The sequence below is a fragment of the Mauremys reevesii genome, linkage group 4 (assembly GCF_016161935.1).
Source record: "Mauremys reevesii isolate NIE-2019 linkage group 4, ASM1616193v1, whole genome shotgun sequence".
Taxonomy (NCBI): domain Eukaryota; kingdom Metazoa; phylum Chordata; order Testudines; family Geoemydidae; genus Mauremys; species Mauremys reevesii.
The window spans coordinates 55,909,165-55,937,047 of NC_052626.1; the positions used below are offsets into that span (position 1 = coordinate 55,909,165).

The 27,883-nt window shown below is 41.1% G+C and overlaps 2 protein-coding genes across 10 annotated transcripts in view; one reads left to right on the forward strand and one right to left on the reverse strand.

Moving 5' to 3' along the window:
* FAM98B (family with sequence similarity 98 member B) overlaps positions 1–27,883 on the forward strand; it is an 89,831-nt gene that overhangs the window by 19,829 nt on the left and 42,119 nt on the right. For 2 of the 4 annotated variants that reach the window (XM_039534398.1, XM_039534399.1), the window contains exons 8-9: positions 1,764–1,931; positions 9,498–9,591. In XM_039534398.1, the coding sequence (XP_039390332.1) occupies positions 1,764–1,931; positions 9,498–9,591 (262 nt within the window). Of the gene's footprint in view, positions 1–1,763; positions 1,932–9,497; positions 12,867–25,185; positions 25,210–27,883 lie in introns of those variants that run through there. The other 2 variants (XM_039534400.1, XM_039534397.1) reach the window with 2 other exon arrangements.
* The window catches only part of RASGRP1 (RAS guanyl releasing protein 1), an 83,513-nt gene continuing 69,887 nt past the window's right edge, over positions 14,258–27,883 (reverse strand). For 4 of the 6 annotated variants that reach the window (XM_039534392.1, XM_039534394.1, XM_039534396.1 and 1 more), the window contains one exon: positions 22,498–24,244. In XM_039534392.1, the coding sequence (XP_039390326.1) occupies positions 24,110–24,244 (135 nt within the window). In that variant the 3' untranslated portion in view covers positions 22,498–24,109. Of the gene's footprint in view, positions 14,946–22,497; positions 24,245–27,883 lie in introns of those variants that run through there. The other 2 variants (XR_005597533.1, XM_039534393.1) reach the window with 2 other exon arrangements.

Below are 27,883 nucleotides of genomic sequence, written 5' to 3' on the forward strand. Positions count from 1 at the left end.
TATTTAATGAAGTTAAAGTGGTGAGATGAGTCAGCAGCCTGTTCTTAGAAAATCTGCAAAAACAAAATACAGTTACTGAGATTTCCAGAAGGCCTATTGTAATTTTGCATTAAAGGTTGAAATTACATTACTGGGTAGATTTTTTTTCAAAGGGTTGAAGCACAACTTTCATTTTGAGGGTACAATTTTTGCCTGCAAAAATGAATTACAAGTGCAAATCTCAGTACTTATGTCTCTTCGTACCTGAACACAGATACACGTGAGGTAGCAAGAGGCACAAGTACTCAATTTTATAGCTATTGTTGAAATTCTGGATATAAAATGCAGGTATACTTTTGGTGGGTGTAGCACCTGGAAAAAAAAGAACTGTCCTTTTGGAAAATCTTAAACTTAGCCTTGAGAAATCAATTTTCAGTTGCATATAGCTTCTCATAACATGTACATGGACTCTTATATATTGTTCTCAGATAAATATTTATATTTACAAGAGCAGATTTCAGATATACATGATATAGTCATATGACCTACTGTTTGCTTTTGTATAGCTTGTAAGATTTTTGGGGGCAGGGATTTTGAGCCAGGTGACACTTTTTCCCAATTAAGGAAACTGAGGTCACAGAAGAAGCTGCAGAGATCCAGATCCTTCTCTCCCTCTTTCCCTTAGTACTTTCAGCTCTAGCAATAGGTGGAAAGGTTCATTCCTTGAAACCTGCAGCTCTTCTTGGAGATATCTTCAGAGAGGCATTTTCTCTCCTCCCTACCTTCTGGTCTGGAGCCAGGTAGTATCCTTCACCTGATACTGTCCTGAATGTTTTACAGTTGGGAAGGACTTCAGTTAATGCTGGGTGAGATTTAACTTAGTTCTGTTCCATTAGTTGAGGAGTGGGGGGCAGAGCTGCAGAGAACATCCACCCTTCTCACATCAGGTTTGCCACCTTTTTTATACCCAGATGTGGCCCTCAGGCCAAAAAGTTTGCCCATCCTTGATTTATATATTATTGGCCCCTGTGTTTCCGCTTTTTGACCACGGTGTTTCTTGAATTCAGGTATTGTTTCCCACAGTGGGAAAGTCCTACTGCCAGTCATTCCTTAACGATATATTACAGCAGGGAACAGTGTGTGTCCAGTGTCAATGGGCAAATGTCCAGTTGCTCTGAAGCTCCCAGTCTCCCAGGGAGCATTTTTTTTCCTCCCTTTGTTCCCTGTTTTAAAAAAGTTTTTGAAAAGGCTGCCTGCAAATATGTACTGAGACCATTGCACCATGAAGGTGTACAGTACAAGCCTCCTGCAGGCATCTGGGTTGGCTGGATTTGCTGCAGGGAGCCACAGAGAGAGACAGGGATGGCTGATGCCCAAAGGCTCAGTTTTGGACCCATGGACACTGTGGGCCTTCCCCTGTAGAACTGTGTGGATCCTTAGGGTTTGACACATTATAGGGGTCACTCGGAAGGGACTGGTTACAGGATGGGGCATGGACTACACCATGTCAATTTGTGACAGGTAATACTAGGCTTCAGCATTAACTAAACATCATTACCATTTTTTTTGTACAGTAGCTGATTGTTGTGAGCAAGGCCAAGAGGCATTTATAAGAGTGACTGGCACTATTTTTTATTAAGGTAGTTTGAATGTCTAAACTTTGTGCTCTGTGTAAACTCACACTGACTGTAAGTCACCAAACAGCACACGAACAGCCATTGAGTATTTGCATTTTTGTATGTGAAATACTTAGCAACTGAATTATATTTGACTTTATCATTTAGGTTAAAACAGATGACATAGCAAGAATTTATCAGCCCAAACGTTATGCACTATCTCCTAAAACAACCATAACGTTTGCCCATCTTCTTGCTGCTCGAGAAGACTTATCAAAGATCATAAGGACAAGTAGTGGATCTACACGAGAAAAGACAGCCTGTGCTATCAATAAGGTATACTTCTCTTTCTCCTGTGGATTTACAGAGCTATTGAAAGTAATCTGGTATAATAACTGATAATGTATAATTAATGATATCTTTAGCAAGAATTTTGACTTTTGCTTATCCTCTATAATACGGTTTTCCTTTTTTGCAAACTTGTTGTGTTTAGTGCACTGGAAAAGGAAGGGCTGCAGCACTCCCATAAGTATCACTACAGCTCCATTGTCCTAGTTTTTGTTACAAAGTATGCTGCACACTCCTTTTGGTAGCCTGTAGAGTACATACACTACATCCTTGCCCCGTACGGGTATACATAGCTGCATAGATGGTGAGGCAATGCTTAAGCAAGTAAAGACTCTCCTGAACCATGTGGTCTGAACCCTATAGGGCTCTCTACTCACCGATGCAGTGCTTTCCCTGTCTACACTACTATTTTTAGCATGTAGTGTCCCACTGCCTCCCTGCTGCAGGATCCTTTCCCTGCCGCAGTGAAAGACTCCAGGAGCAAGGAAAGGCTCTGGCAATTCTCCACTGAGAATGGCTCTGGCAATTTTCTGCTCTGCCTCCTCCCTGCCAGAGCCTTTCACTGTTACATGTAGCTACACACTGTAGTGTGAACACAGCCTGCATAACTATGCATACCCTACATGCGTCCTCAAGAGGTGAGTAGTATGTATATATAGACCTACAGTCACTTCCACACTGAGATATAACAATTCTAGATAAGAATTGCAGTGGATGGAAAAAGGAGGATTTAAAATCTCACGACTCCTACAGTGGTATTCCCTTTTTATGCTTCAGGAGGCAGGACCAAATCTGTCAGTCCCTGGGGATGACAAATGCTTGACTCTTTTTTCTGGAAAATTTGCCAGTTCACTGCCTCCCAGCAGCAACAACAGATGGTCCACCATCCTGCTTTCTCTGAGCAGGTCACATATGCAAGTTGGAGCGAGCCTGAGTATAAGAATGAACTGTCTACTTCAAGATCTCTTCTCTCAGAGGAGAGATTCCTTTCAGGGTAAAGCTGGGAAACAGATGTGGTCATCCCTGTGGGTATTGAACCTCAGTTCAATCTTTCAATCTCAGTCTTTCCTTCAACTTCCAGAAGAGAGCTTGGTATACCTCTAATAATTACAAAAGCATGTAGTTAAATTGGAGTGGGAATTACCAATAAGATTAAGAGGCTCTCTAATCTGTCTAAAAAATCTTGTGCTGATACAAAACAAAAAATCAGACTGCCACCCTCCCAATAGTTTATTCAGCCATTGCTAACCTTATGGATTACTTGGACAGCCATTCAAAAGCAACCTTCTACCGAAAGCCAGCTAAGCCTCTACTACTGCTTTAGTTAGTCAGGGTTGGCAGGCTCCCTATCAAAGGAGAACCCGATGAACCTAAGGGAGGAAGGATGGTCTTGTGATTGAGGCACTAGGGCTCGGGAGATCTGTGTTCAATTCCTGGGGATCTTAGGCTAATCACTTAATCTCTCTGTGTCTGGGTTTTCCTTCTGTAAAATTGGGGATATACTTCACATTTTCATTGTAAAGATAACTCCTTTAATATTTATGAATGCTATGATGCTGGGGACCACAGAAGTACCTAGCCCATACCAGAGGACCATTATTTCTAGATAAAATGGTACTGTCCTCTTTTCTCTCTACCACTTTTGAAAGACCTCCTAAATCAAGGATTGGTAGTGCACCTAGACCCACAGATACTCACCAGTGTAGATGCTAAATAGAAACAACTGTTGGGAGAGGGGAAGCAATTAACCGTCTCCTCGCTTTGAGAGAAAAATAAACAGACTTGGAATATACTAAAATGTTGTTCAATTGTGCTTCATGGTCTAGAGAAGAACATGAAGAATCAAAGCATCAAACAGATTTCTAATTCTGGCATACTGCTGGGGTAGTCTGGCAATTGAACTGAAGGCATACACTCTCCAAAAGCATTCATCAGCACATTGGGGGTGAATAGTTTTAGGCTGTCTTCCCCTCATATCAAATGTTTTTTCACAGCAGTCTCCCTATTTAACCTTCTGGAAATATATAGGGGAACCCTATGGAAGTTGAATCTGTTGTTGGACACATTAGTTTTGATTTACTTTTCCATTAAAGTAGCATTACAGGTGGCTACCACTTGAGCAATGGAAGTCTTGGGAACTGGGAGAATTATCTGTGGAGTCACAGTACTGTACCTTCAATGCTGATAAAGAGGTATTCTTCCTGGAGCCTTCTTTAATTCCAAAAGTTCACTCTGTCTTTCATAGAGTGGAGATCATTCTTTCCCAATTCTGCACCAAACCAAAACACGCCAAAGAAAGGCAATGATACATGCTAAATGTCTGCAGGGTGCTCAAAACATATAAGATCACAGTCCTATAGCAAGTCTTGTATCCTATTTGTAATATAACACCCATGAGGTAAATAAGTATCTATTAGGTAGTTAAAATTTTGCATCAAGAAGACTTGCAAAACTAAAGTTCTGAAATCTTTAGGTAAAAATAAATACAGCAAAGTGGAACAGTATCCCCTTCATGGGCAGAGAACTCCTTTGCATCATATGAAGAAATCTGCAAGGTAGCAACTTGTCTATCTCAACAGAAAGTAGCGCCCCACAAAGACTGATTGGCAGGCCCTCACAGCCCACTGATTGGCTGATACCAGTATGTAAACCAGGAAGCCATGGTGAGGAACAATCTGAGCAACAACACAGACCGCCTTCCTGCTTCTGCTCCAGACTCAGCTAACAGTAGATGCTAGACTCCAGCTTCCAACCCTAGTTCATCCTTGACTTCGTTCTCCAATTGATGTCTTTAATTTGGCACCTGACCCCAATCTCCTGGTAACCTGACCTTGCTTGCCTCCTGATGCCTGACTCTCAGTCTGCCCTTTGGCCTGTCTTGGACTCTGACCTCCTGGCATCTGACTCCCGACTCCTGCTCTGACCACTAGGTCAGATTGCCCACATTCCAATCATGATACAGGGTCTGTAGAAAACCTGTACCAGCGACCGAGTTGTGGGTGGTTTGGCCTGGTGTTCGGGAACCTGAGGCCAAGGGGTAGGGCCAGAATCGGGAGCCAGGTGTCTGAGCCAAAAGTGGGAGCTGGGGTCATACAAGAAACAGGAGCTGAAGCCAAGGGACACTGCTGAGTTGGAAGTCAGAGCCATAGTCTAGGGTCTGAGCCGGAGCAGTCAATCACCAGGCCGACAGGATTCAGGGACTGGAACAAGACAAAGGACAGGAGCCAGAAACAGGGCAGGGTTGAAGGCAGGAACTGGGGATGAAGCCGGGAGTCAGGAAGTAGACAGCAGGGTCCATAGTATCAGCCTGCCAGGATTCACCTTGTTGCACAGATGACTTCATGTCTCGTTTGTCTTTGAACTGTCCTCACCTAACAGATGAGCAGCAGACCAAAGGTCCCTCAAGGTGAAGTTTCAAAGGCTGACTATGGAGATATGGAGGAAGGGATTGTAAACTCCCAAGTATTTCCTAGGAATGCCACTTCAGACGTATTGTCCCAAAAGATCATTCATGTTTGCTACATTGTTCAACATAGTTTTTTGAAGCTCACGGTACTTCCTAGAGATCACCTTAATCCTGTCTTCCTCCTAAAGATGTTCCATACAGCCCCACAGTAATACATAAGCAGTTGCATTTTTAATACAACAAACTCCTACAGTACTTAAACTTAATTCAATAAGATTTCTCCAGAATATTGCAGGAAATGGCCATAAATATCACAATAGTCCTTAGTTATATGCAGTGTTGTTGTAGCCATCTCGATCCCAGGATATTAGAGAAACAAGGTGGGTGAGGTAATATCTTTTTTGGACCAACTTCTGTTGGTGCAAGAAACAAGCTTTTGAATTTACAAAGAGCTTTTCTTCAGGTCTGGGAAACTTACTCAAGGCTTGTCTTCACGTACAGTGCTGCAGTGGTGCAGCTGAGCCACTGTAGTGCTTTAGTGAAGACATTACCATGCTGACTGGAGAGTTTCTCCCATTGGCATTGTTAATCCACCTCTCCGAGAGCCGGTAGCTATGTCAACAGGAGAAGCTCTCCCATTGACATAGTGCTATCTACACGGGAGTTAGGTCAGTGTAACTATGTTACTCAGGGGTGTTTGATTTTTCACGCCCCTGAGTGACGTAGTCTGAAATGTAGACCTGGCCTGAGTAAGTTTTCCAGACCTGAAGAAGAGCTCTGTGTAAACTCGAAAGCTTGTTTCTCGCACCGACAGAAGTTGGTCCAACAAAAGATATTATCTCACCCACCGTGTGTCTCATAAGAATCCTTATACATTTTCCAATTTCGGAAGCAGCTTCACTGGGCAGATTTCTCAAAGGGGCAGCCTAGCCTTCCCTGGAAACTAACAGGTGTGATCCTGCTTCTACAGAGTAGAAGAAACCCATTGTAGAAATGGCAAGCCTGGATACTTCAAGAAAAAAAGGATCAGATATCACTTTTTGATTCCCTGGGTTTGCTTCAAAATCTTCTAGTCAGTAGAGACTGTTAAAGTGGATTTGCACAGCCCTGCAAGGAATCTTGAGCAATGTGAAGAGCATCCAAACATTTTCTTGCAAGGGGGACCTCGGAGAAAAACTGAATTTGTCGTTGGTCATCAGTGCTAATTGTAGCTTCACTAACAGGGACTCAAGTCACAAGAGATGTTAAAGTGTACATTGTTTCTTGGGTAGGAGATACTTTTTTGAAATTATTCTTTTTATGAACTAGTAAAATGAAGTGAATTTCCAGATTGCTCAACCAACAGAATTTGAAATTGGGAATGTGAGGAACTGAGGCTTAATATTATTGAGACGCTTGTCTGATCAATGTAAATTGTCAGATATTTTGAAATCGCAGTTGATAATAAATATGCTTTTCACAATTTGTGTAACTATTTAATGAAAGTGGTCTCCATGATTAAGAAATATTATGATCATCATCACTTGCAAATGATTTATTCGGACCATATACTATACTCTGTGATGAAATCGTAATGGAAAAAAGATGCTCACTTTTTAACTGCTCACCAAAATCATAAAATGACATGAACTTTAATCAGAAAATAGCTTGCTATTGAAACTATTCATATTTAAGTTTTTTATACCTTGCTAAATCCAGCTTTGGATGGTTCCTGTTTAAAATGACCTTGTCATTTATTTCTGACAGTCTGTTTTCCCCAATTTCTTTTGTAGCATCTAATTCTGCTGCCTAATTAGAAATCAGATTGTCTGGGGAATATTATTTTTGTACATATTTATTGCTGATAGATCGTTGGTTCATTTTAGTAGTGCCAAGTGTTTTTTAACAGTGTAAAGCCCCAAAGCTGTAAAGGGATTTCCATGGGGTTTATAGTCTATTTCAGGACTTGGAGCTAAATGTAGTAGCCAATATGTCCAAATGCATTATTAATTCTTGGTACTTTATTTACAGCGATGGGCCCCAATTATCCACATGCTTAACTTTACATTTGTCTGAAGTTAAGCATATGCATAAGTGCTTCTAGGATGAAGGCCTTAGCTACTAAATATCAGGTTTTTGTAATTCCTTCCATCACAGGAATATTATGCATGCCATAACAGCTAAGGATTTAAAATGGTTTTCATTATGGCCCAATGTTCTGAGATTTATAACTCATTGATAAATTTAAAACTTTTTGTTGAAACTAGGCACAACAGGTGTGTGTGGGAATGAAATTCTTACTACAGAATTAAAAAAATTATATATTGTGGTTTACCTATGTAAATGTGATAGCTACATATGAATGATGAAACTCAAAAACTGCAAACAATGTTGTTAGTTTGTTATAATTTTTTTCATAATTACTCAAATGAAGATGAAACAAATTACTTCTTAACCACCTATCTACAAACTTCCAAAACCACCTTAGAAGGAATACATAATCACCACTACAGTTCCCATATTTCTTAGTTATTTTAGGGGTAAGTTGGAATCTTGCTGAGGATTCCTATTTGATGTGAATTGCAGTGAAGGGTGGAGCAACGGGGGCAGATTGCTGAGGGTTTGGAAAGCAAAAGCAGATGGGATGGGGTGCAAATGGAGTAAGGCAGTAGTTGCAGGGTGCAGCAGCCAGTTGAAAAGAATGGGTATTGCAGGTTGGACACAGGCAGACTTAGAGGAGGGTTGGCTTTGGAATACTTGGGAAGTGGGTGTTTTGGTTAGATCATGAAGTATGTGTGGGTCAAAAGAGCAAGAAACTGAGAAGCAGCAGGAGAGGGGCAGATTGAGAGAGTGAGCTGGAGACAAGAAGAGACATTAAATGTGGATCAGGCAGTGTCCTGAATAGTAATGAAGGGTATGTCCGTACTACCTGCTGGATCGGCGGGCGGCGATCGGTCCAGCAGGGGTTGATTTATCGCGTCTAATCTAGATGCGATAAATCAACTCCCTCGCGCTCTCCCGTCTACTCCTGTACTCCACCGCTGCTAGAGGTGAGTAGATCTAAGTACGTCAACTTCAGCTACATTATTCACGTAGCTGAAGTTGATGTGCAACTTAGATTCCTCTCCTCCTCTTCCCCAGTGTAGACCAGCCCTTAGACTCAAGGGTTGTATGTCAAACAAGACTGATATGTCCCTTTGGCATCAGAGTGATCCCAGGACATCACATAAGTGGCCAACTGGAATCCAAGGATTTACTTGACACATGCTTCCTTGTTTTTGTAAATACTGTTTTTGCATACAGTATATGCGTTAATGCTATTTTGACAGAGAGTGATCTGAATAGCTTGCATGTTGGTATACATTATGTGTGTGGTGGGGTTGGGAGGGAACCTCTGAAAGCAAGAAAATTATCAACAGGCTACTTGGGTAACTAAAATTCATGTCTTTCTGCATGACAGTTTTAGATGCAAGCTGACTAGAGTACAGTGTCTCTTCAAGTTAGAATAACATGCAGTGTGAATATTTTTTCCCAAATAATGTTCTCTTTGTACATCAATTCATGTCAAGTGAATCTCAAGACACCACTTTTCACTTGAAGATGCTACTATAGCATTGCATTATGGACTTTGTTGCTTTTTCAGTTTTCTGCACTGCGTCAGTAATGCCTGATTGAAAAGAAAGCAATGAACCATTTTATTGTTGCATATGGTTACCAGTTTTGTCAGATCATGTATGCTACCCACTGTAGCTGTAAGTGCAGTATTTTCTGATGAGATTTGAACTAATGTTTGCCATTCTGGTTGAATTTAAACAGCATCATAATATAAGGATTAAGGAGCCATGAGCATTGATAGCCCTTATGTAGCACCTTTGATTAAAAAAATCTCAAAGCTCACTATAAACAATTAAACCTGACCACCCTAGGCAGTAGCTAGCTGGTGGTACTGATGGAAAACTGACTCTGAGAGGCTGTCTGTTGTCACATAGCAAGTCTGTGTCAAACATGGGATGATAACTTGGAAGTCCTAACTCCCACAGATCACTCTGGGTAGGATTGCATTCCCTGTGATGAGTAGGCACGCGCTCTTCATCCACAAGGTAACGTCTGCATCCTTTCAGCAGCCTTATTATTATTTAAACATAAGCATTGTGTATTTCTCTACACAGGTCCTGATGGGGAGAGTGCCAGACCGTGGAGGCAGACCAACTGAGATTGAACCACCACCTCCTGAAATGCCCCCTTGGCAGAAGAGACAAGAAGGTGGTGGAAGGGGTGGTTGGGGGGGAGGAGGTGGTGGAGGTGGGAGGGGTGGTTGGGGGGGAGGAGGTGGCAGAGGAGGAGGTGGTGGCTTCAGTGGTGGTGGTAGAGGTGGAGGTGGTTTCCAAGGACGGGGAGACTATGGGGGCAGGGGGGGTTACAGTGGCAGAGGTGGCTATGGAGATCCATATGGTGGAAGAGGAGGAGGAGGATACAGAAGATACTAACAACATCATTGTAAATACTAATAACTGACAAAACATGGTTGTGATATTTACTGGTAGCGGGAGGTGTGTATATTAGCAATGGTTTAGTGTTATGATAGGAAAGTTAATTGATTTCTCTATTAATGAATCACTGCATTTGATCCCTGATATTATCACTGAATCCTGTTAGTCAACTGAACATTTTTATACCGAAATGTGATGTCTTAAAGTAGTCTTCTTTTTGCACTGCTCATGTGTGTATTCTTAAACAGTTTGTTTTTTAAAAATAACAAACTTCAGAAAAGTGAATAGAAACAATGAATTTTCCTTTTTTCAGTGTTACTATTTTATGTTCAGATCTCTTTAATTATTCCCAGTCATACCCAGAATACAGGAATTGATTTAGGAGGCATTTGACTTTGTAGGCCATACTTAGTTTTATATGCTTTAAAAGGACTGTAGAATGCTGGTTCCTGCTTCTTGTCTTCCGTCAGTCCTCTGTATGGAACAATTGAAAAAAATGTAACATCAGAAGTAAATCTAAAATACTCTAAAAATTTTAAAACAAAAAAACTTCATTGTTTCCAAGTGATGTATTGAATCCATGCTATTCCATGGTCAACAAAAGAAGGCTATGCTGTATTTATATATAATGTATACAAATATTTCAAAGCCAAAAACTTGCATTGTAAAAACTGATTTGTGATGAGCCTTGATAGGTAAAATGAAAATGATCGGCTAAAAGTGGCATTCTATGAAACTTCCTTTAAAATCAGACCCTGTTACCTGTGTTGAAAAATTTCCCCAACCATCTAACACCTAGCCAGCCGGTCACTTACATGGTCTTCTGTAGCACATAAGCCCCAGAAGGCTGAGTAAGATGACTGCACTGAACTGTCCTGTTGAGAAGGAAATCAGTCACAGGCTCTGTGTCTGGGAGTTGGTCAGTGGGCAATGGGAGCTCATATAACAATGCCCTTCTCCCACCTCCCCAAAAATAATTGCAGTTGCAGGGATGAGATCCTTTTTTTCCTCCGTTGCCTTCTGCCCCCAAACACTACTCCACTCACTCTTTGTATCAGTTTGGGTGCTCTCATTTTGATTGAAATTGGTGAGGATCATAATCATGTAGGATTTTTAGAGATGTATTTGGCCCTATTGGCTCCACTGTCTCCTAAGTGCTTGGAAGTGACACAAATTAACCAGAAAAGGGCACTCTTATTTGGAAATAAGTGTGTCCATGTGGGTAATTATAGCAGTATAATTATAAACAGTAAATTTCCCTATGTAGACAAGTCCTAACTTCCAATTTAGAGCTCTCAGCTAGAGAGAGACCTTTAGGTTGTCCAGCCTATTTACTCCCCAGCTGTCGGTCAGCTTAGTGGGGAGGCATTAGACATGTGGCTACTCTTGAGATGAGTCCCCGGGGTCTGATTACCACTAGTAACATCTGAGTGTGCAGAATCAGAGCCTTTCCTTGGGAAAGGGGAGTAACTTATGTGGCTGAGGCCAAGAAGAAAGTCTCTCAAAACGGGGAGCAGTGTCCACGACTACAGAGCACAGAAAACTTGGAGTTTCCGTAGCCTATGTAGCTGCAGAAGTAGCTTTAAGCTGAATAGGGCCTGCTTTTTGTTCTTGTGTGCTAGAGTTCTGAGGCTGGATCCTTCTTTATTAACTTCTCACCAATGTCCCAGCCTAATATATTCTGGTTTTGGGGTCCCATATGGGCCCCCTTGACTCCAGCAGGAGCCTCATGTACATGTATTTGTGCCAAAATATGGCCCAAGGCTGTATTCAACATTAAGAATGATTCTCTCCCTCAAATATCTTCCTCTAATCTTGTAAGATTAGTTATAACAACACTTCCGTTGGGTTTTTTAAACTCCTTATTTGAACTTTTCCTTTAGACTGAATATAGTTTTTCCCAGTCCTGTCCTCTTCTCTTGACTGGAGACTGGCTGAGAGCACTACTTAAGACATCTGTGGCAGAAGTGAGCTAAACAGTACTGAAGGAAAACTGTACTTCCCTTTGCGTCCATTTTGAGGTCAGCTTGGTGTGAGCAGAGAGCCCTTGAATCCTACAGTAATGGGGTCATGAGCAACCAAAGGGCACTATTTTGAAAAAGCTGTTCATAGAATTAGGAAATGATTTTTTTCCATCAGCAGCTCCTGGCCTGCTGTAGCTGTCAGCTGACTGTTTCACTCAGCTTCTGGCACTACACAACATCACCACCAGTTCCTCTCCTGCATATGCTTCTTGTGTTAGACCAGAGTCACTGACAGCCTCCTGCCGCATTAGGGAGAGAAGTAGGTAGGGAGTGTGGAGAGCAGTGTTTCCAGGTATGCTTAGCTTAGTTCTGCCCTGTCCGATATTTCGGTCAGGATGGGGACAAAAGTTCAATACAGAACTCTGCTGTCCTCAGGCTGGCTCTGTAGAACAACCAGGAGGGGAAGGGAAGGAAGGGAACAGTTTCCCTTTCTCTCTCACAGTCCCTAAGCTGAAATTCTGCCTGTTTGTCCCAAAGTAGTGTTTTGATGACTTCTGCTACAAGGGACATCTGAATAGCACCAAGCGGCCGAGGCTAGTAAAATCTAAGGGCTTGTCTATATGCTATAGTTGCAACAGTTTAAGTAAAGGTGAAATATCTTGCTGATTTTTAGTTAAACGGGCACAGCTGTGTGAGTGTGTGTAGCCACTCTTACATTGGTTTTGAACTAGCTCAGCATGCCTGTGACAGGATTGACGTAAATCACAGACAGACATAAATCAAGTTTAAACCCATGTAAGAGTGGCCACACAAAGTCGTACCAGTTTAACTAAATTGGTGCAACGTCACACTTTAGTTATATCAGTGCACCTTCAGCATGGAGACCAGACCTAAAACAGATCTGAAATAAATTGGGAGGGTTTAATTTGCCCATTGAAACTTTCTTATAACCTTCCAAAATCTGAAGCATTAAGAAAGTAAAATGAACAAGTACGTACACTTCAGGGATGACATTATTTTGTCTCCCCTGTGCAGTATGTATGTTTTTAACTTTCAAAAGATGCAATAAAATCTTCTAAAAATAGATTTGATTTAAACCTGTTCTCAAAATCTTTTTTTGTTTCCATCCTGAACAATGATTTTTCAAGACTTTGGTTTTGAGTAAATACAGCTTGTGTTTTGGGAGTGTAATATGGATTTTGTTGTATATGTTTGTGAACATTTGGGGTTTTTTTAAAAAATGTTTTCATTTAGTGATCATCTATCCAAAATGTGTGTGGGGGGGGTGAGAGTGGGGGAAAAATTATTTTCAGGATTTAAGAAAACACTTTAATAGCTGTGAACACTGAAAAATAAAGTACTGTATTAAAGTTTGTTTCCATCTTTTATACAGTGTGGTTTAGATCATCTGTCATATGTTGCTTCTGTATGTTAAAGAATGGTCTCCTGTTGGTAGCTTGCAAGAATGGAAGAACTAAGTTTGAGTTAATGGGAAAAAAAGAAATATCTTGAGGTCTGCCATTTTGAATTCTTGAGACCGTTCTGCTCGCTCTGGTAACCACTAACTTTAATTGAGCTGGAAGTGATGTGCTTTTATGAAAAATAAGTCTCACAAGGATTGGTGCGATGAATACATTAACACATTTCTGGGCAGGCTCCTGCATTAGTCCAAATGGCATGATGTTTAATTTGTCTCCAGTTCTGTCCTTGAAAAGGAGATCATTTTGAACATAAAGAGGAAAGCATAGCATGTTTGTATAGTTCCCCCTTCCCCCGGAATAACTAATAGGCTTTAGCTATCCTGTGAAAACATAATGGAGGCAAGGCTCTTTAGTGTTTTTGTTAAGATAAACTAGGTGAGGTTAATCACAAGTGGGATATGGTGCAACCTCACATAGCTGCCTCAGCAAACACTACAAAAAATTGTCTCCTCTTAGGGTTTTACAGTGAGATAACTAATGTGCATCAGTTATCTTGCTGGAGGAAAAAACGGCTTTGTCAATGAAGACAAAGCCTTTGTGCCTGGAAGCTGAGTGTGTGACAAAAGTCTTGGCCAACTGCAGTTTCAGGAAATAACAGCTTTTGAGAAAACATAGTAACTTACATGAGTGAGCAGAGGTAGAGCTCAAAAGTAAGGATTGTAATAGTTAAAAATGGAAAAGACCATTCAGATGTCAATCTGTCCTCCATATGTGCATCAGATATTAGACTGAAGGAAGATGAATGGGAATAGAAGTGGTGAAAGAAATACCCTGAAGCTCATAGTTCATCATGCAGAGATGCTGATTTCAGAATAGAGATTTTGTTGGATGTATTTTAGGCATCAGGCAAGTCTGCCAGAGAAAAAGGCTTTGGAAGCTTATGGGACAAAAAAAAAAAAATTACAATAGGCATTAATTCTGTTTTTAACAACTTTTATAATATAAATATTACACAAAGAAAACTTATATGTAAAAAATCTTTACAATCTGTACACTTGGTTTTTCAGTCAGTCTTCTTTAACATATTTCATACAGAATTCTACAAATTACCACCACTATAGACGTCACACAAATTTACAGAAACATTAATGCAGATTGCTACTATTGCAACATTTTCTTTGCTGTTTCCAACACACAAGTTACTTTACAGTAATTACCCTTGACTCCTCTATCTTAGGCAAATGGTAATAAATTTAATCCTAGTTTGTTCTTGTACCAGTACTAACCAATCAGCACTCCAAATGATTAGACTAGAAACCCAAGGACAACCAGTATTTCCTTTAAAGGGACACCAACTTAAAAAACCCCTCAAATTATACTTCTCTCAATTTTTCTGTTGTGTTTTCTATTTTTTTAATCTTAATGCCTTAGCTACACTAGGAAAAGAGGTGGGTGTTTTTAAATTGGATAAGCCAAGATGTATTAACACAATTTTAAAGGAGTTAAAACTTATTCAAACTAATTTCTAGACAGCATCCAATTCTAATGTCAGCTAACACATTTCTAAAAACTCACCATTGTCCCAAGTCTAGACAAGGCCTACAATGACTAGAAAAGAAAAATATTTCTATAGAGTTTTTTTTTCAGTTTATTTACTTTGTGCTTTTTGCTTTTGTGTAGTCAGTTTCATTTTTTCCCCCTGTTTAGTCAGTTTCTGTTGTTGGTATAGGTCTTTCACAGAGCTAGAGAGGATATAAAAATAGGAAAATATTAATATAAAACTGCAAACATTCACAGGGACTTAACGGGCAAATATATTACCTGAAACTACTATTAATGCCCTGAAATTTCCAGATTTCAGCTGCTTCTCTTTTGGTGGAATATTTTCAATATATGTGAAACAACCATACCTATCTTGTGCAGTCTCCTGTAAATGGATCTCTCCCAGTCACTCAAATAATCCTTGTACAACCACTGAGTGTACAGTACACAGGGGAAGGGTGGGCTGATAGCTAATTCTCTACCCCAAACTTTCACCTCCCCCATTTTTTGTGTGTTTTCTGGGATGATGAATGTACTTTGAAGCAGCTAACAATCAAGGCACAGGTATAGCAGTGCCAAAATGGCAGCTGAATGACTGGATTTTAATATGAAACTAAGATGAAAATTTTTGCTTGATGTGGAAAGAGGGGAGATGCAGTCTAGCCAGTCCTTAAACTTAAACAGGAGAGATTTGATAAGATAAAACTAATCTATAAAGTTTTGAACTATGACTCCTATTTAGGCCCGTTTGATATCCTTATGATGATATGTAGATGGGAATACTGCATGCACCAAAATGATAGAAGAAGGGAAAAGGAGAAGTTGAGATGGAGTTAAGAGAAAAATAAAACTGAGATTGCAAAAACCTTTCCTTTCAGAATCAGGACTTCATGTGCGTGGTTTACAGGACAGAAATGCTGGTTCAAACATGGTTGGCAAATCTCATTCCAAATACACAATTTGTACCCCTTATTCTAGTTTATTGCACCTGGATAAATCCCCTGTGTGCATGAAAATCCCATGGGCTATCTGCCAAATTGTAATTTAAAGAGATTGTGAATTTAGCTTTTTTTTTTTTTTAATTCTACTTGTTAATGCCTTTCATTGTCACAAGTTGAAAAGTTTAAACATGAATTTTTTTTGCAGTGTATGTTATAAAAAGTTACTGTAACATTTCACTTAATTTGGAGAAAGAGGTTAAGCTGGTAAATTTCACTTTTGTTTTGCATCAGTTTTACTGTGTGGTTCTCTTGCTGTAGGCATAATGGCTTTGTGGTTAGATTCACAACTTCAGAGAACTCTAATTTTAAAACATTTCTATTCATATTCTGTTACATGAAATCAGATTTTTATCATTTTAGCCATAAAATTAGTTGACAGGGTTGTTTTAAGCAGATAGCCAGGTTCTTCAGGCTTTATTTAATCTGCTGGATAATCTCCAAATATGTGACAATAGAAGCAACATATATCTGGTTCATTCAGTATCTACAGATGTAAGAAAGCACAGACACTTTATATTTTATTATCCACTAATCTTAAAATTGAAAGTCATCTTACTCAGCCTGGTAGAGCACTTTCCTTGCCTTAATTCTTTTCATAGAGGGAAAAAAAGAAATATGAAAGAGAGGGCAAAGCAAGTGTGCAAGCATGGTCCAAGATCAGTTTGGATTACTTTGTTGAACACAGACATGCAATTTATTATGCTTATCAGTTATCCTGGATAGTTCAAGTTTAGTGTATGAGTAACAGAAGCTGCACAGAGTTCACAGCTACTGATTAAAAAAAGTCACATCCATAACAATTATCTTTACATACTGTACATGTATTTACAGTCAGTAAAATAGCACTGGACCTACAAGTCATTTTAGCTTATATCTCTTCTTGGTTTACCCAACAATAGAGATACCAGCCCAAGATCCAAGTTCAAAACAAGAATTTAAAATTAGAGCGTTTTACAAGTCGTTTCAACTGGACTTTTAAAACTTTTTTTAAAATAAAAGTTACATACACTTTATATTTAACAATTTAAATTGCTTTGATGAGATAAATGTACATTTATTATCATATACTTGAATGCAAATTACACATGCAGTCTTTGTTTGGTCAGCTAAGACTTCAGTGTACAATAGACAACATATTCTTGTAAAGTAACTTATGAGATGTATTCTTGAAGAGCTCTGAGTAGATGTTGCACATAAATATCTTCAGTTACACAAGTTTCTGATATTTAGTTGAATTACATTTGATAACGGTTCCCCATTCAGTCAATGTGAACGATGTATTATACAACTGAAAGTCTAATGAATCTCTTTGTCTTGAAACAAACACAGTTTTCATCCTGGCCAGGTGGCTGTTTATTTGTCAATAATTTGAAAGACTATTCAGTTTCCTCTTAACAATATTTACACTTTCTTGCTTTAAAAGCAGACTGGGTTAAACTCACTCTAGCACCTTCAGCCAGGGAAAATTGACTGGCAAACACAGGATCCAGTCCTTGACTTTGGGAGCGAGTAGGGTGGAGAAGAGATCAAAGCGGCCTTTGAACTGCTAGGTTTTTGAGAGGGAAAATACTGAGCTAGAAGGGGAGGATGCTAGTCATTATAGGAGACAAAGCTATTGTATGGAGGCTCTTACTCCCACCTCCCAATTAAACATTACAATGTTTGTACAGAATCTAGCACAACAGAGTCCTGGTTCATGACTAGGGCTCCTAGGTGCAATTGCAATAATCATAATAATGAATATTGGTGAAATGCTGATGTCACCTCTGCCCCGGAGGGTGCAATGGATTTTGTCACACCTGAATATCAAATTGGTCGCAAATTAAAGGACTAGGAGCTAAAGGCTGGCTGTAAGACTCTACTTGGCCTGGGGCTAAGAGATGTGACTCTTGATAGGCTGGGAGATCAAAAGGGTCAGAATTAAAAAAAAAAAAAAAAAAAAAAAACCTCAGAAATGCCATGTATTTTTTATTAGGGCTGTTGATTAATCGCAGTTAACTCACACAAGTAACTCAAAAAATATGATCATGATTTAAAAAATTAATCGCAGTTTTAATCACACTGTTAAACAGAATACCAATTGAAATTTATTAAATATTTTGGATGCTTTTCTACATTTTCAAATAAATTGATTTAAATTACAACACAGAATACAAAGTGTACACTGCTCACTTTGTTATTTTTACTACAAATATTTGCAGTGTAAAAATGATAAACAAAAGATAGTATTTTTCCATTCACCTCATAGAAGTACCATAGTGCAATCTCTTTATCGTGAAAGTGCAACTTACAAATGTAGATTTTTGTTGTTACATAACTGCACTCAGAAACAAAAGTGTAAAACTTTAGAGCCTACAAGTCCACTCAGTCCTACTTCTTGGTCAGCCAGTCGCTAAAAGAAACAAGTTTGTTTACATGTGCAGGAGATAACACTGCCCTCTTCTTATTTACAATGTCACCTGAAAGCAAGAACAGACATTCGCACAGCCCTTGTAGCCAGCATTGCAAGGTATTTACATGCCAGATATAAAAAATTTACTAAAGTGAATATTAAAAAAAAAAAGTATATAATACATAGGTTAGAAAAAGAGTATCTGTACATCTGGGTATAGTGCTTAGATTATCCACAAATACAAAATTAGTTTTTTAAAAGTCAGATGATACATAGAGTATATAATTAGCAATAACCCAAATATAGGGGAATAGATTTAACAATACAGTTTAGATATTAGAATCCAAATACTCGGGTACATCACTCATGAAAAGCTGTACAGAGATTTGGTTGTGGAAAGCAAAATATATCAATGAGTGGAGATTGTCCCTCAGTAACTGAGAATTAGGTTGTCCATTTAGAAAAATACAATCCATGAGGAAAGTATTTGTTACTTTCCTGACTGTGCTTCTCATCGGCACTGCAGCTTACCCCTCCGAGTATTGCTGATGTCCAGGGATGTGTTCTACGTAGATATCCCTCGACCACCTGATGGCGTCCGACACCATGAGTTGCTGCATTAGCCGAGTATAGCGTTGACCAATTCCGCATTCTCTCAGCACTTGCTTGTTACTGGGGTCCCATGCACCTAAGGCTCCAACAATCAGTGTGTGTGTCTACCCTGGTAACCCTCAGCTTTCAAGGTTTTGGCCAGAGGGACATATTTCCCTAACTTTTGAGCTCGGGCATCATGGAAGGCCAGGTTCCTGTTCTCAAATGGTACTGTGATGTCCACCACAATGATCTTCTTCCAGTCCTCAGTGGTGATGATGATGTCGTAGTTGGCTGTTGGTTTCAGGGATGGTGGAGTTTACAGCATCCTTTCCCACAGGTGGCAGGATGGCTCTGGCCAGGCGATCTTGGATGGTGTTGGGTCGCAGCTGCCAAGCTCTCGAATGGGGCTTGCAGCTACACAGGATGTGGGTTCGTTGCCGTAGCTGCACTTCCTGTGTCGCTTGTCCTGATTCCCATGGCAGACAGCTCTGTTCAGTGGGACGCAGTTGAGCAGGGCCCTGCGGATGAACCTCCAGTTGGCAAATCAGGTGAAGCTGCCCCCAGAGAGGAAGTGGTTGCTGGCATCCCACCTTGAATGCCTTGCCCTGGTCCGGCTTCCGTTTTAGGTTTTCCAGATATTGGCAGTGGATGGCATCCTTCAGGATCCTCTCCAGCATGGTTCTAGTGACAATAGTGTGATCTGTATTCTTCATCTGTGGCACCAGGACTTCCAGCTTCTAGCATTCCTTGCACCACATCCAGTGGCAGCTGATATGCTTCTCCAGTCATCGCGTAGCATTGCGGGCACGAGTCCAGAGTGAATCAAAGTCTCTTCCAAATTCACTTTCCAGCGAGCTGCTCAGGTAGGTGGCGACATCTTGGTTGGAGGGGGTCCTGGCGATTCGCTTCTTGACGGCATCCTTTAGAGCACTCTCTGCGATGTTCCTCACCAAGGTGGAGGGTGAGAGTGATCATGGCAACATCACACAGATCAGCCATTCAAGGGATGTTGGCACTGCCCTGCCTGTGCAAGATGTACACCAGTTCATTGCTGGCCCCCTGGGAAAGAAACATACACTTCTTCACCAGCTGCTGGATGATGTCTGTCTTGTTCAGAGGTACCTTCGTCACGGCAGATCCCCTCAGGACAAATGAGATACGAGGGATCAGGAAGGTGTTCAAGGCATTGATTTTCTGCCATGGTGCCAGCAGGGGAGGAGTCGATCCCGGTCACATCTCATAGATCTCCACATTGGTATCCTTATTTACAATGTCTTCTGAAAGCGAGAACAGATGTTCGCATTGTACTTCTGTAGCCAGCATTGGAAGGTATTTACATGTCAGATATGCTAAACATTCGTATGCCTCTTCATGCTTTGGCCACCATTTCAGAGGACATGCTTCCATGCTGATGATGCTCGTTAAAAAGTAATGCGTTAATTAAATTTGTGACTGAACTCCTTAGGGGAGCACTCTGTCTACTGCTCTGTGTTTTACCTGCATTCTGCCATATATTTCATGTTATAGCAGTCTCGAACAATAACCCAGCATGTTGTTCGTTTAAGAACGCTTTCACTGCAGATAAGGTACCAATGTGAGATTTCTAAAGACAGCTACAGCACTCAACTGAAGGTTTAAGAATCTGAAGTGCCTTCCAAAAACTGAGGGATGGGGTATGGAGCATGCTTCAAGAAGTCAAGATGCGGAAACTACAGAACCCGAACCACCAAAAAAGAAAATCAACCTTCTGCTGGTGGCATCTGACTCAGATGATGAAAACATGCGTCAGTCTGCACTTCGGATTATCATCGAGTAGAACCCATCATCAGCATAGACGCATGTCCTCTGGAATGGTGGTTAAAGCATGAAGGGACATATGAATCTTTAGCATCTGGCACGTAAATATCTTGCAATGCCAGCTACAACACTTCTATGCGAATGCCTGTTCTCACTTTCAGGTGACCTTGTAAACAAGAAGCAGGCAGCATTATCTCCTGCAAATGTGAACAAACTTGTTTATCTGAGGGATTGGCTGAACAAGGAGTCGGACTGAGTAGACTCAGAGGCTCTAAAGTTTTACATTGTTTTGTTTTTCAATGCAGTTAGAATTTGTACATAATTCTACATTTGTAAATTCAACTTTCATGATAAAGAGATTGCACTATAGTACTTTTATTAGGTGTATTGAAAAATACTATTTATTTTTGCAGTGCAAATATTTATAATAAAAATAAATATAAAGTGACCACTGTACTCTTTGTATTCTGTGTTGTAACTGAAATCAATATATTGGAAAATATGGAAGACATCCACAAATCTTTATATAAGTAGTATTCCATTATTGTTTAACAGTGCAATTAATCACGATTAATTTTTTTTAATTGCTTGACAGCTCTAATTTTTATATTTTTGTCTATACAGGGAAGTTGGTTCAGATTAAGGTTGGATTTAAATTTAAAATTGTTCTTGATTAACTCCCTGTGTAGAGCCTTTTAATCAGGAATAAGAGTGCCTTATTCTGAATTAGCTTAATCTAAAATGGGTTAAGGGAGTTAATCAAGAATAACTATTCCGCTTTAAATTCACACTTTACTTTAATCTGAATTAATTTCCCTGTCTAGACAAGCCCACAGCAAATAAAAATACATCATTTCTAAGAGTTTGTCATAAGGAGACCCTATCTAGCTGAATTTTACAGTGTCAGATTAAATACTGTATACAGAGCCTATATCTATTCCTCTCTATTCTTAATTAAATTTACACCACCTGAAATGTATTTACACCTTTATGCCGGTAGAGCAGTGTAAAGGGACCTTGTAAATGAGCATCAGGCTTTTGAAAACTAGACTGTTGTTTGGGAACTCCAGGCCGATCATCCCAGGGAGGTATAGCAACCTTCGGCCTCTAAGAAGAGGTTGCAAAAGGAGAGTGTCTGTCTGAAACCTCCACCACTCAGGCTTCTTGGTCAAAAGAGCACAGGCTGGGGAGCTCTCTCCTATACAGTGTGTTTCTTGCACTATCACAGACATACAGGGATACTAGGACTACAGACAAGAACCAAGTTTCAGAAACAAAGGGAGGTATTTTTATACCTGTGCAAAAATCAGAAATGCAGTTACATGACTTGCATGTGGTAGGGCTTGTTCTTTTTCCCAGTTAAGCCAATGGAGGTTTTGCTGTTGATTTCAGTGGGAGCTAGGTACAGCCCCACCTGCAGGTTCCACACGCACAAATTAATAGTCGGTGTCAAAAATCTGACCCACAATGGCATGAATTTTAAGACAAGACAGTTGAAGAACTTTACAAATGGCCCTAGCAAGCTGATGCTCCAGCCGGTGACCTAGGACCAGAGAGGGAGAATGTGTGCAGAAGGACAGGGACCTGAGAGCCAGGCAGGAAATTTAATGGCAGGGCAGAACTTCTTGCTGCTGAGGAATCCTGTTAGAAAACGACTGTTTATTGCACCAAATTAACACAAATGTAAGGGGCCGGGGGGAGAGATGGAGGAAACAATTTTGAGAGGGCATGTTTGGGGAAGGGGATTAAATGCACAGGGACTGGGGCCAGGAAAGAGTACATGGATTCAGTACAGAATGGGGACAGGGCAGGAGGACCCTAAGTGATTCAGGAAACTCCAAATCCCCGCAGCTTCCCCCAGAGAGACAAAAAGAGATGAAGGCTAGAAGCTCCCTGGTACTGTGAAGTAGATGCCTCTTTCCCATTCCCCTTATCTGCCCATGGGGAGAGAATGGGAGAATCCTTTAAGAGAGAGAGAGAGGAAGGGTGGAAAACATCCTGCTGCTGCTTGTTGAACCATGCAAGGGGAGAAATACAGACCTTCAATCCTCCTCCCAAGAAGACAATTGCAGGTAAGGAGCGGGAAGAGGAGGTTCTCTGGGGAGGGATGGGTTCACGATGGAGGGACACGTTTGCTGTGGATTGTGGTTGCTTAGCTGAACCGTTAGTCAACTAAACACAAGAACATAACCTGAAATTCCCCATGCAACTTCTCCCCGCCCCCAGCCTTCTCAGAATTGTTCCACGGCCACTTTTTTTCTGAAATGCTAACAACCACGTAATAATCACATACACAGTCTGTTTTGTATTTATGCCAACAAATCCTAGCTCATGAGCTCTTGGGGGCAGGGAGTGCCTTCATGTTATTTGTACAGTACTTAGCCCACTAGAGTCCTAGTCCCTGGCGAGTTTCCAGAAATAATAAATAACAATAACTTAAGCTATAGAGGAAGGCTGTCAATGATGGAGGAGGCTTTGTACTTCCCCAACTTTGATAGGTTCCATAGTTGGAGGCCAGGACAGTTAAATGCTGTCATGGACTGAAAATTCCCCTTCCTTAATTTTAATATTTGTATTTTATGATTAAATCTTGAAATATCAGAACATATTGCACGCTTATAAATGAAGGACTGAAAGATGGAGAGAAGTTAAAGAAAATAGCCAACATCTTTTCCTCCTGCCAATAAAATCTGTCTTCAACCATTAACCACTGAGCCAGCAGGGCCAGTATCAAGACTATTTGACCTGAATAGTAGCATGGGACATTAAGTGGAAGCAATACTCCAGTGTGAAATCTCTAGTCTCGTGCTCTGTATGAGGCACTATAATTTTTAGTTTTGCAGGGTTAAAAGTGTGGGTAGCTAGAACCTCTATGGCCAGCTCGAAAAGCAAGGATTTTAAAGGAATGCTTAATTTTAATCAGTTATAAAAATATTTATATACCACATGGTAGAGCATTAAAAAGGAAAGACTTAAAATCGTCATTCGTTTCACTGCTTATTGACAGTTCATATTTCTAATGTTGGATGATGAAAATCAATGAACTCAGTTGCACTTTCCAGTTCTTAATGCAGCAATGATTGGGACCATGAAGTCTCTCTCATCAAAAATTGCTCAAAAGTCTTAGATTTATCAAATGTTTGTTAGAAAACCTGAATTTGGGCCAAATTTGAGTTGGGAGTGTCTGCTTATTTACATACCTTGTCGGAACACTTGTTGGTGGCACTGGGCACTCAATAGAAACAGTAGCTACTTGTAGAGTCGCATCATCCATATTGGACATAGAAGTTGCTTACTGACGATAAATATAAACTTCTGGGCCTATATTGCCCTTCTTGAGAGAGATTCCAGAATGTATTAATTCCCATGTTCAGAAGATAAATTATTTTAAACTATCAGAGAAAGGAACACATTTATACATTCAGCAGTATATTGAACAGGCAAAATACGCTGATTCAACAGAGTATATTTCTGTTTTAAAATCTTTGTCTCTGTTTCCTGTTCACTTGAATACAGCAGCTTTGTCACAGTTCAAAAAGCCCTCTTACATTCATCCAGAGGAGAGCTCCTGCCTTGTCAGCTACGCGCAGTCTCTGTGTTGTGTATTGTCCAAGACATGATTTCTGCGTTGAATACTGAGAGATTCAATTGTTTTGTGTGCCTGTTTAAGCTGAATCTTTAAAGCTTCATTTTCTGCCTTTAGAATATTCCTTTCCTAAACAAAAACAGAGAATGGCAGGCGTCATATGAATGGTATTGGATTTAACTGATTTCACCCGTTTGCTGGTGCACTTGCTTGATTGGCATCTCACATTTTCTGTGAGAGACTATTTAACTATTCTCCAAATGGTTATTATGCACTGAACAGTAAATGGCATGTTAAACAAAAAAGATCAGCATGAGCAAATGGCAATTAATTTTCTGTTTGCATCTCTAAAAGAATGTATTTGGTTACCCGGTAAATTAACCATTTCATGCTTGGAACCAGTATTTTTCAATATGACTCATGCAGAATATATTTGTTCTAAATGTGTACTGAGCTTTCAACCACCCGGTGCATAGGAGATGCAAAGATGGGGAGAAGATTTGGGTGGAAGGTGGGAATCTGTGTTTCAAGGATGAGTGGGAGAGGGTTTAGTTGTGGACATTGCTTGGGTTTGTAGATAGATATAACATGGATTAGTATTTTGGTGTTTTTTCACAAAGACTGAAGGCTTCATAGGGCAGTGACAGGCTGTCTCTTGATTGCACTATCTAGTGTAATGAGAGTGTACTAATTGAACCATTTCCTCATTTCCTTTTTCCCTATGCATTAATATGCAAAGGTCGACAAAGTGCTGGCTGACTGCAAACTGTGTGAAGTGAGCTTGCTTTATTTTTGCTTGCCTGAGATTTTAGGACAGTGATGCTGATTGGAGTTAAGATTTTAACCATTACAGTTTTCATCTGAATTGGTTAACTTTTGTGAGAGGAAGGGATCATCTTGTGGTTAGAGCACTGGACAGAGATTCAGATCTGGGTTTAATTCCTGGATGTGTCACAGGCTTCCTGCATTACCTTAGGCAAGTCACTTAATAGCACTGTGCCTCAAGTCCTTCTCAGTAAAACAGGGGTAAGCAATGCTTGCTTTCTCCCATCTTTTATCTGTCTTGTCAGTTTAGGGCCCGATCCAACTCCCAGTGAAGAATGAGAGTTTTTCCATTGACTTCAGCGTGAATTGGATCAGGTAAGCTTGTAAGAAGAGAACTGTTACTTACCTTACAGTAGATGTGGTTCTGCAAGATGTGATGTCTGTGCAGATCTCACTGTTGGTGTGCTTGTGCCCCATGTGCACAAGATCAGAATCTTCTAGCAAGTAGTGTCTGTTGGGGGCTGTACCTGCACCCTGAACATCCTCGCCCCTCCCTTCCACCATCCCCAGCTAAACATACAACAGACTGCATGGATCCAACCAGCTCTGTTCCCTCGGTAATTCAGAATCCCAGAGGTAAGGACTCCAAAGGAGAAGAGATGAAGAGTGGGTCATGGAATCCACATGGACAAGACTTTGCAAAGAACTGATAAGTAACTGTTCTTTCCTCTTTGCATCCTTGTCCATGTGGATCCCACGGGTGCTGGCTAGCAAGCAGTAATTCTCACAGGACATACTGAGGAGTCTTGTCTAACTAGCTAATTTAGTCAAAAAGAGAACTGAGAACAGCCCTTCCAAATTTGGCATCAGCTCTGGCATCCCAGGGTTATTTTGTGAGTGACGCACAGTTTCAGAAAATTATTGCTTCTTGACAAAGGGAGGCGTGAGCACCATTTTGTCTGATGAAGAACATTGCAGATGTATTGTCCATCAAGGCTCCCTTGATCAGTGACAACTCCTTGAAAGCTGGCCTGATCACTCAAAACTCCAGGATGTTAATGTGAAGGCAGGCATTGCTTTGGGACCTGATTCACCCTGTCGTAGAAGCATCTGTGACTACTGTTAGTGATGGGCATAAAGTCTGAAATGGATCTCCTCTCCTTGTGCTGGGGTTCATCCACCATTTGAGAAAGTGCACAATATAGCACTGGGATAAGAGTCTGTGGGGTATCTAGAAGGCTGCTATACAATTATGAGACAGGACTGCAGTGGGCATGTGCAAAGTCTGGCAAGAAGCACCACATACGTGCATGAAGCAAGATGACCTAGTAGCTTTAAGCAAAACCTTACTGATGTCATTGGTTGGTTCGAGATCTTAAAGCCTCATCAATTTGGGAATGGAAGAGATCAGGCTCCTTGAAAGGACTGAACTTCAGTTGTACACTGGACCTCTTTCAGGATTCCTGATGGCTGGAGCCGGGACGCTTTGTTATTGCTGTGGCCAGGAATTTAACAGCTGCATTGGATGTAGCTTGGTGAGAGGTCTTGGCCACTACTGACCTTTTGCTTCACCGCCTTCAGTTCTATTCTTTGGTCTCGAGAGAGATGGAGAAAGGAAGAACCTTATCCCTGCTTGTTATGTTTGGCAAGTAATAAGTTGCAAAGATACTGAGGAATCTGGTTTTCTACCAAGTAAGTCCAACCTCTTTAGATCATTTTCCTTGCGGACTGACTCAGGGCTGGTTGTCAGGACTTGTCTAATATTGCTGAGACCACAAGAGAGCCCAGAGTAGGGTGAGAAGTGACATTCATGTCCCTTTTGCGGGTACTTGGTAACTCCTCTAAGCCTTACACTGATAGCAGTGTGTGGCGTACAGGCACCACATGTGCAGCTACATACTGCAGGGAACAACTCCATCAGCTCCTGCCTTTCCCCACTCTCTCTCTCCTGCCAGAGCCTTTCCTTGCTGCAGTGAAAGGCTCTGACAACAGGGAGCCTCACTGCAGTGAGAAAAGGCTCCAAGGGTGCCTCTTCCCCCACCCCCTGCCAGAGCCTTTCCCTGCTGCTGGAGGCTCTCACTGTGGCAGGGAAAGGCTCCAGCAGCAGGGAGGTAGTGGGACGCTACGTTGCTAAAAATACCAGTGTAGACATGGGAGGCACTGCTTGGGTGTAAAGAGATGTGTAGAGTATCTGTCCTGGGGGTTCTTATGTGTAGGGCACTCTACTGGCCTAAGCCATGTCTTGCTGGGCATGTAGTGTCCGTACTCTGCATGCTGCCGTATGTATAGACGTATCTTTGGTGTGTGGGCGACGCTGCCCTTTGCATGGAAGCTGATCTTGGTCTTTTTCTAGCTGAAGGTACAGGAGAGTGGGACCTAGAGGTATGTGAGGCTGGACCCCAGTATGCCTAATAAAGCCAGGAAGGGTAGAAAGACTGAGAAGGAGAAGTAGTGTTCCAAAGTCTTTCAACCATGTAATGGGGGACATGCCTTTCCTTAAGGGAAACTGGGGTGATATCCCTGTACTTCGGCTCTTAAGAGCATGGGAATGCTCCTTAGCAGAAGCTGGGTGGAGATAGGAAGATGGGGAAGACAAGGAATAAATTGGGTCTGTAGAAAGTGCTGAGAGGATCAGCACTGGGAGGATCAGTACTGAGGAGGAGATTCCAGTGCTTAATTTGTAATGAAAGAGGTGCCACGGCTCAGCCCCAGAAAGCCCTGGCATAAATTAAGCACTGGCTGAGTGGCCGGAGAGTAGCGGCGGCTGGCCGGGCACCCAGCTCTGAAGGCAGCGCCGCCACCAGCAGCAGGGCAGAAGTAAGGATGGTATGTATGGTGTGTTGCCACCCTTACTTCTGCGCTGCTGCTGGTGGCGCACTTCAGAGCTGGGTGGCTGGAGAGTGGCAGCTGCTGGCTGGAGCCAAGAGGTGCCGGAGCTATGAACAGCCAAGCCTACAGGTGCCGGGCTGAGCCCCAGCACAAATTAAGCAGTGGAGGGTTCCC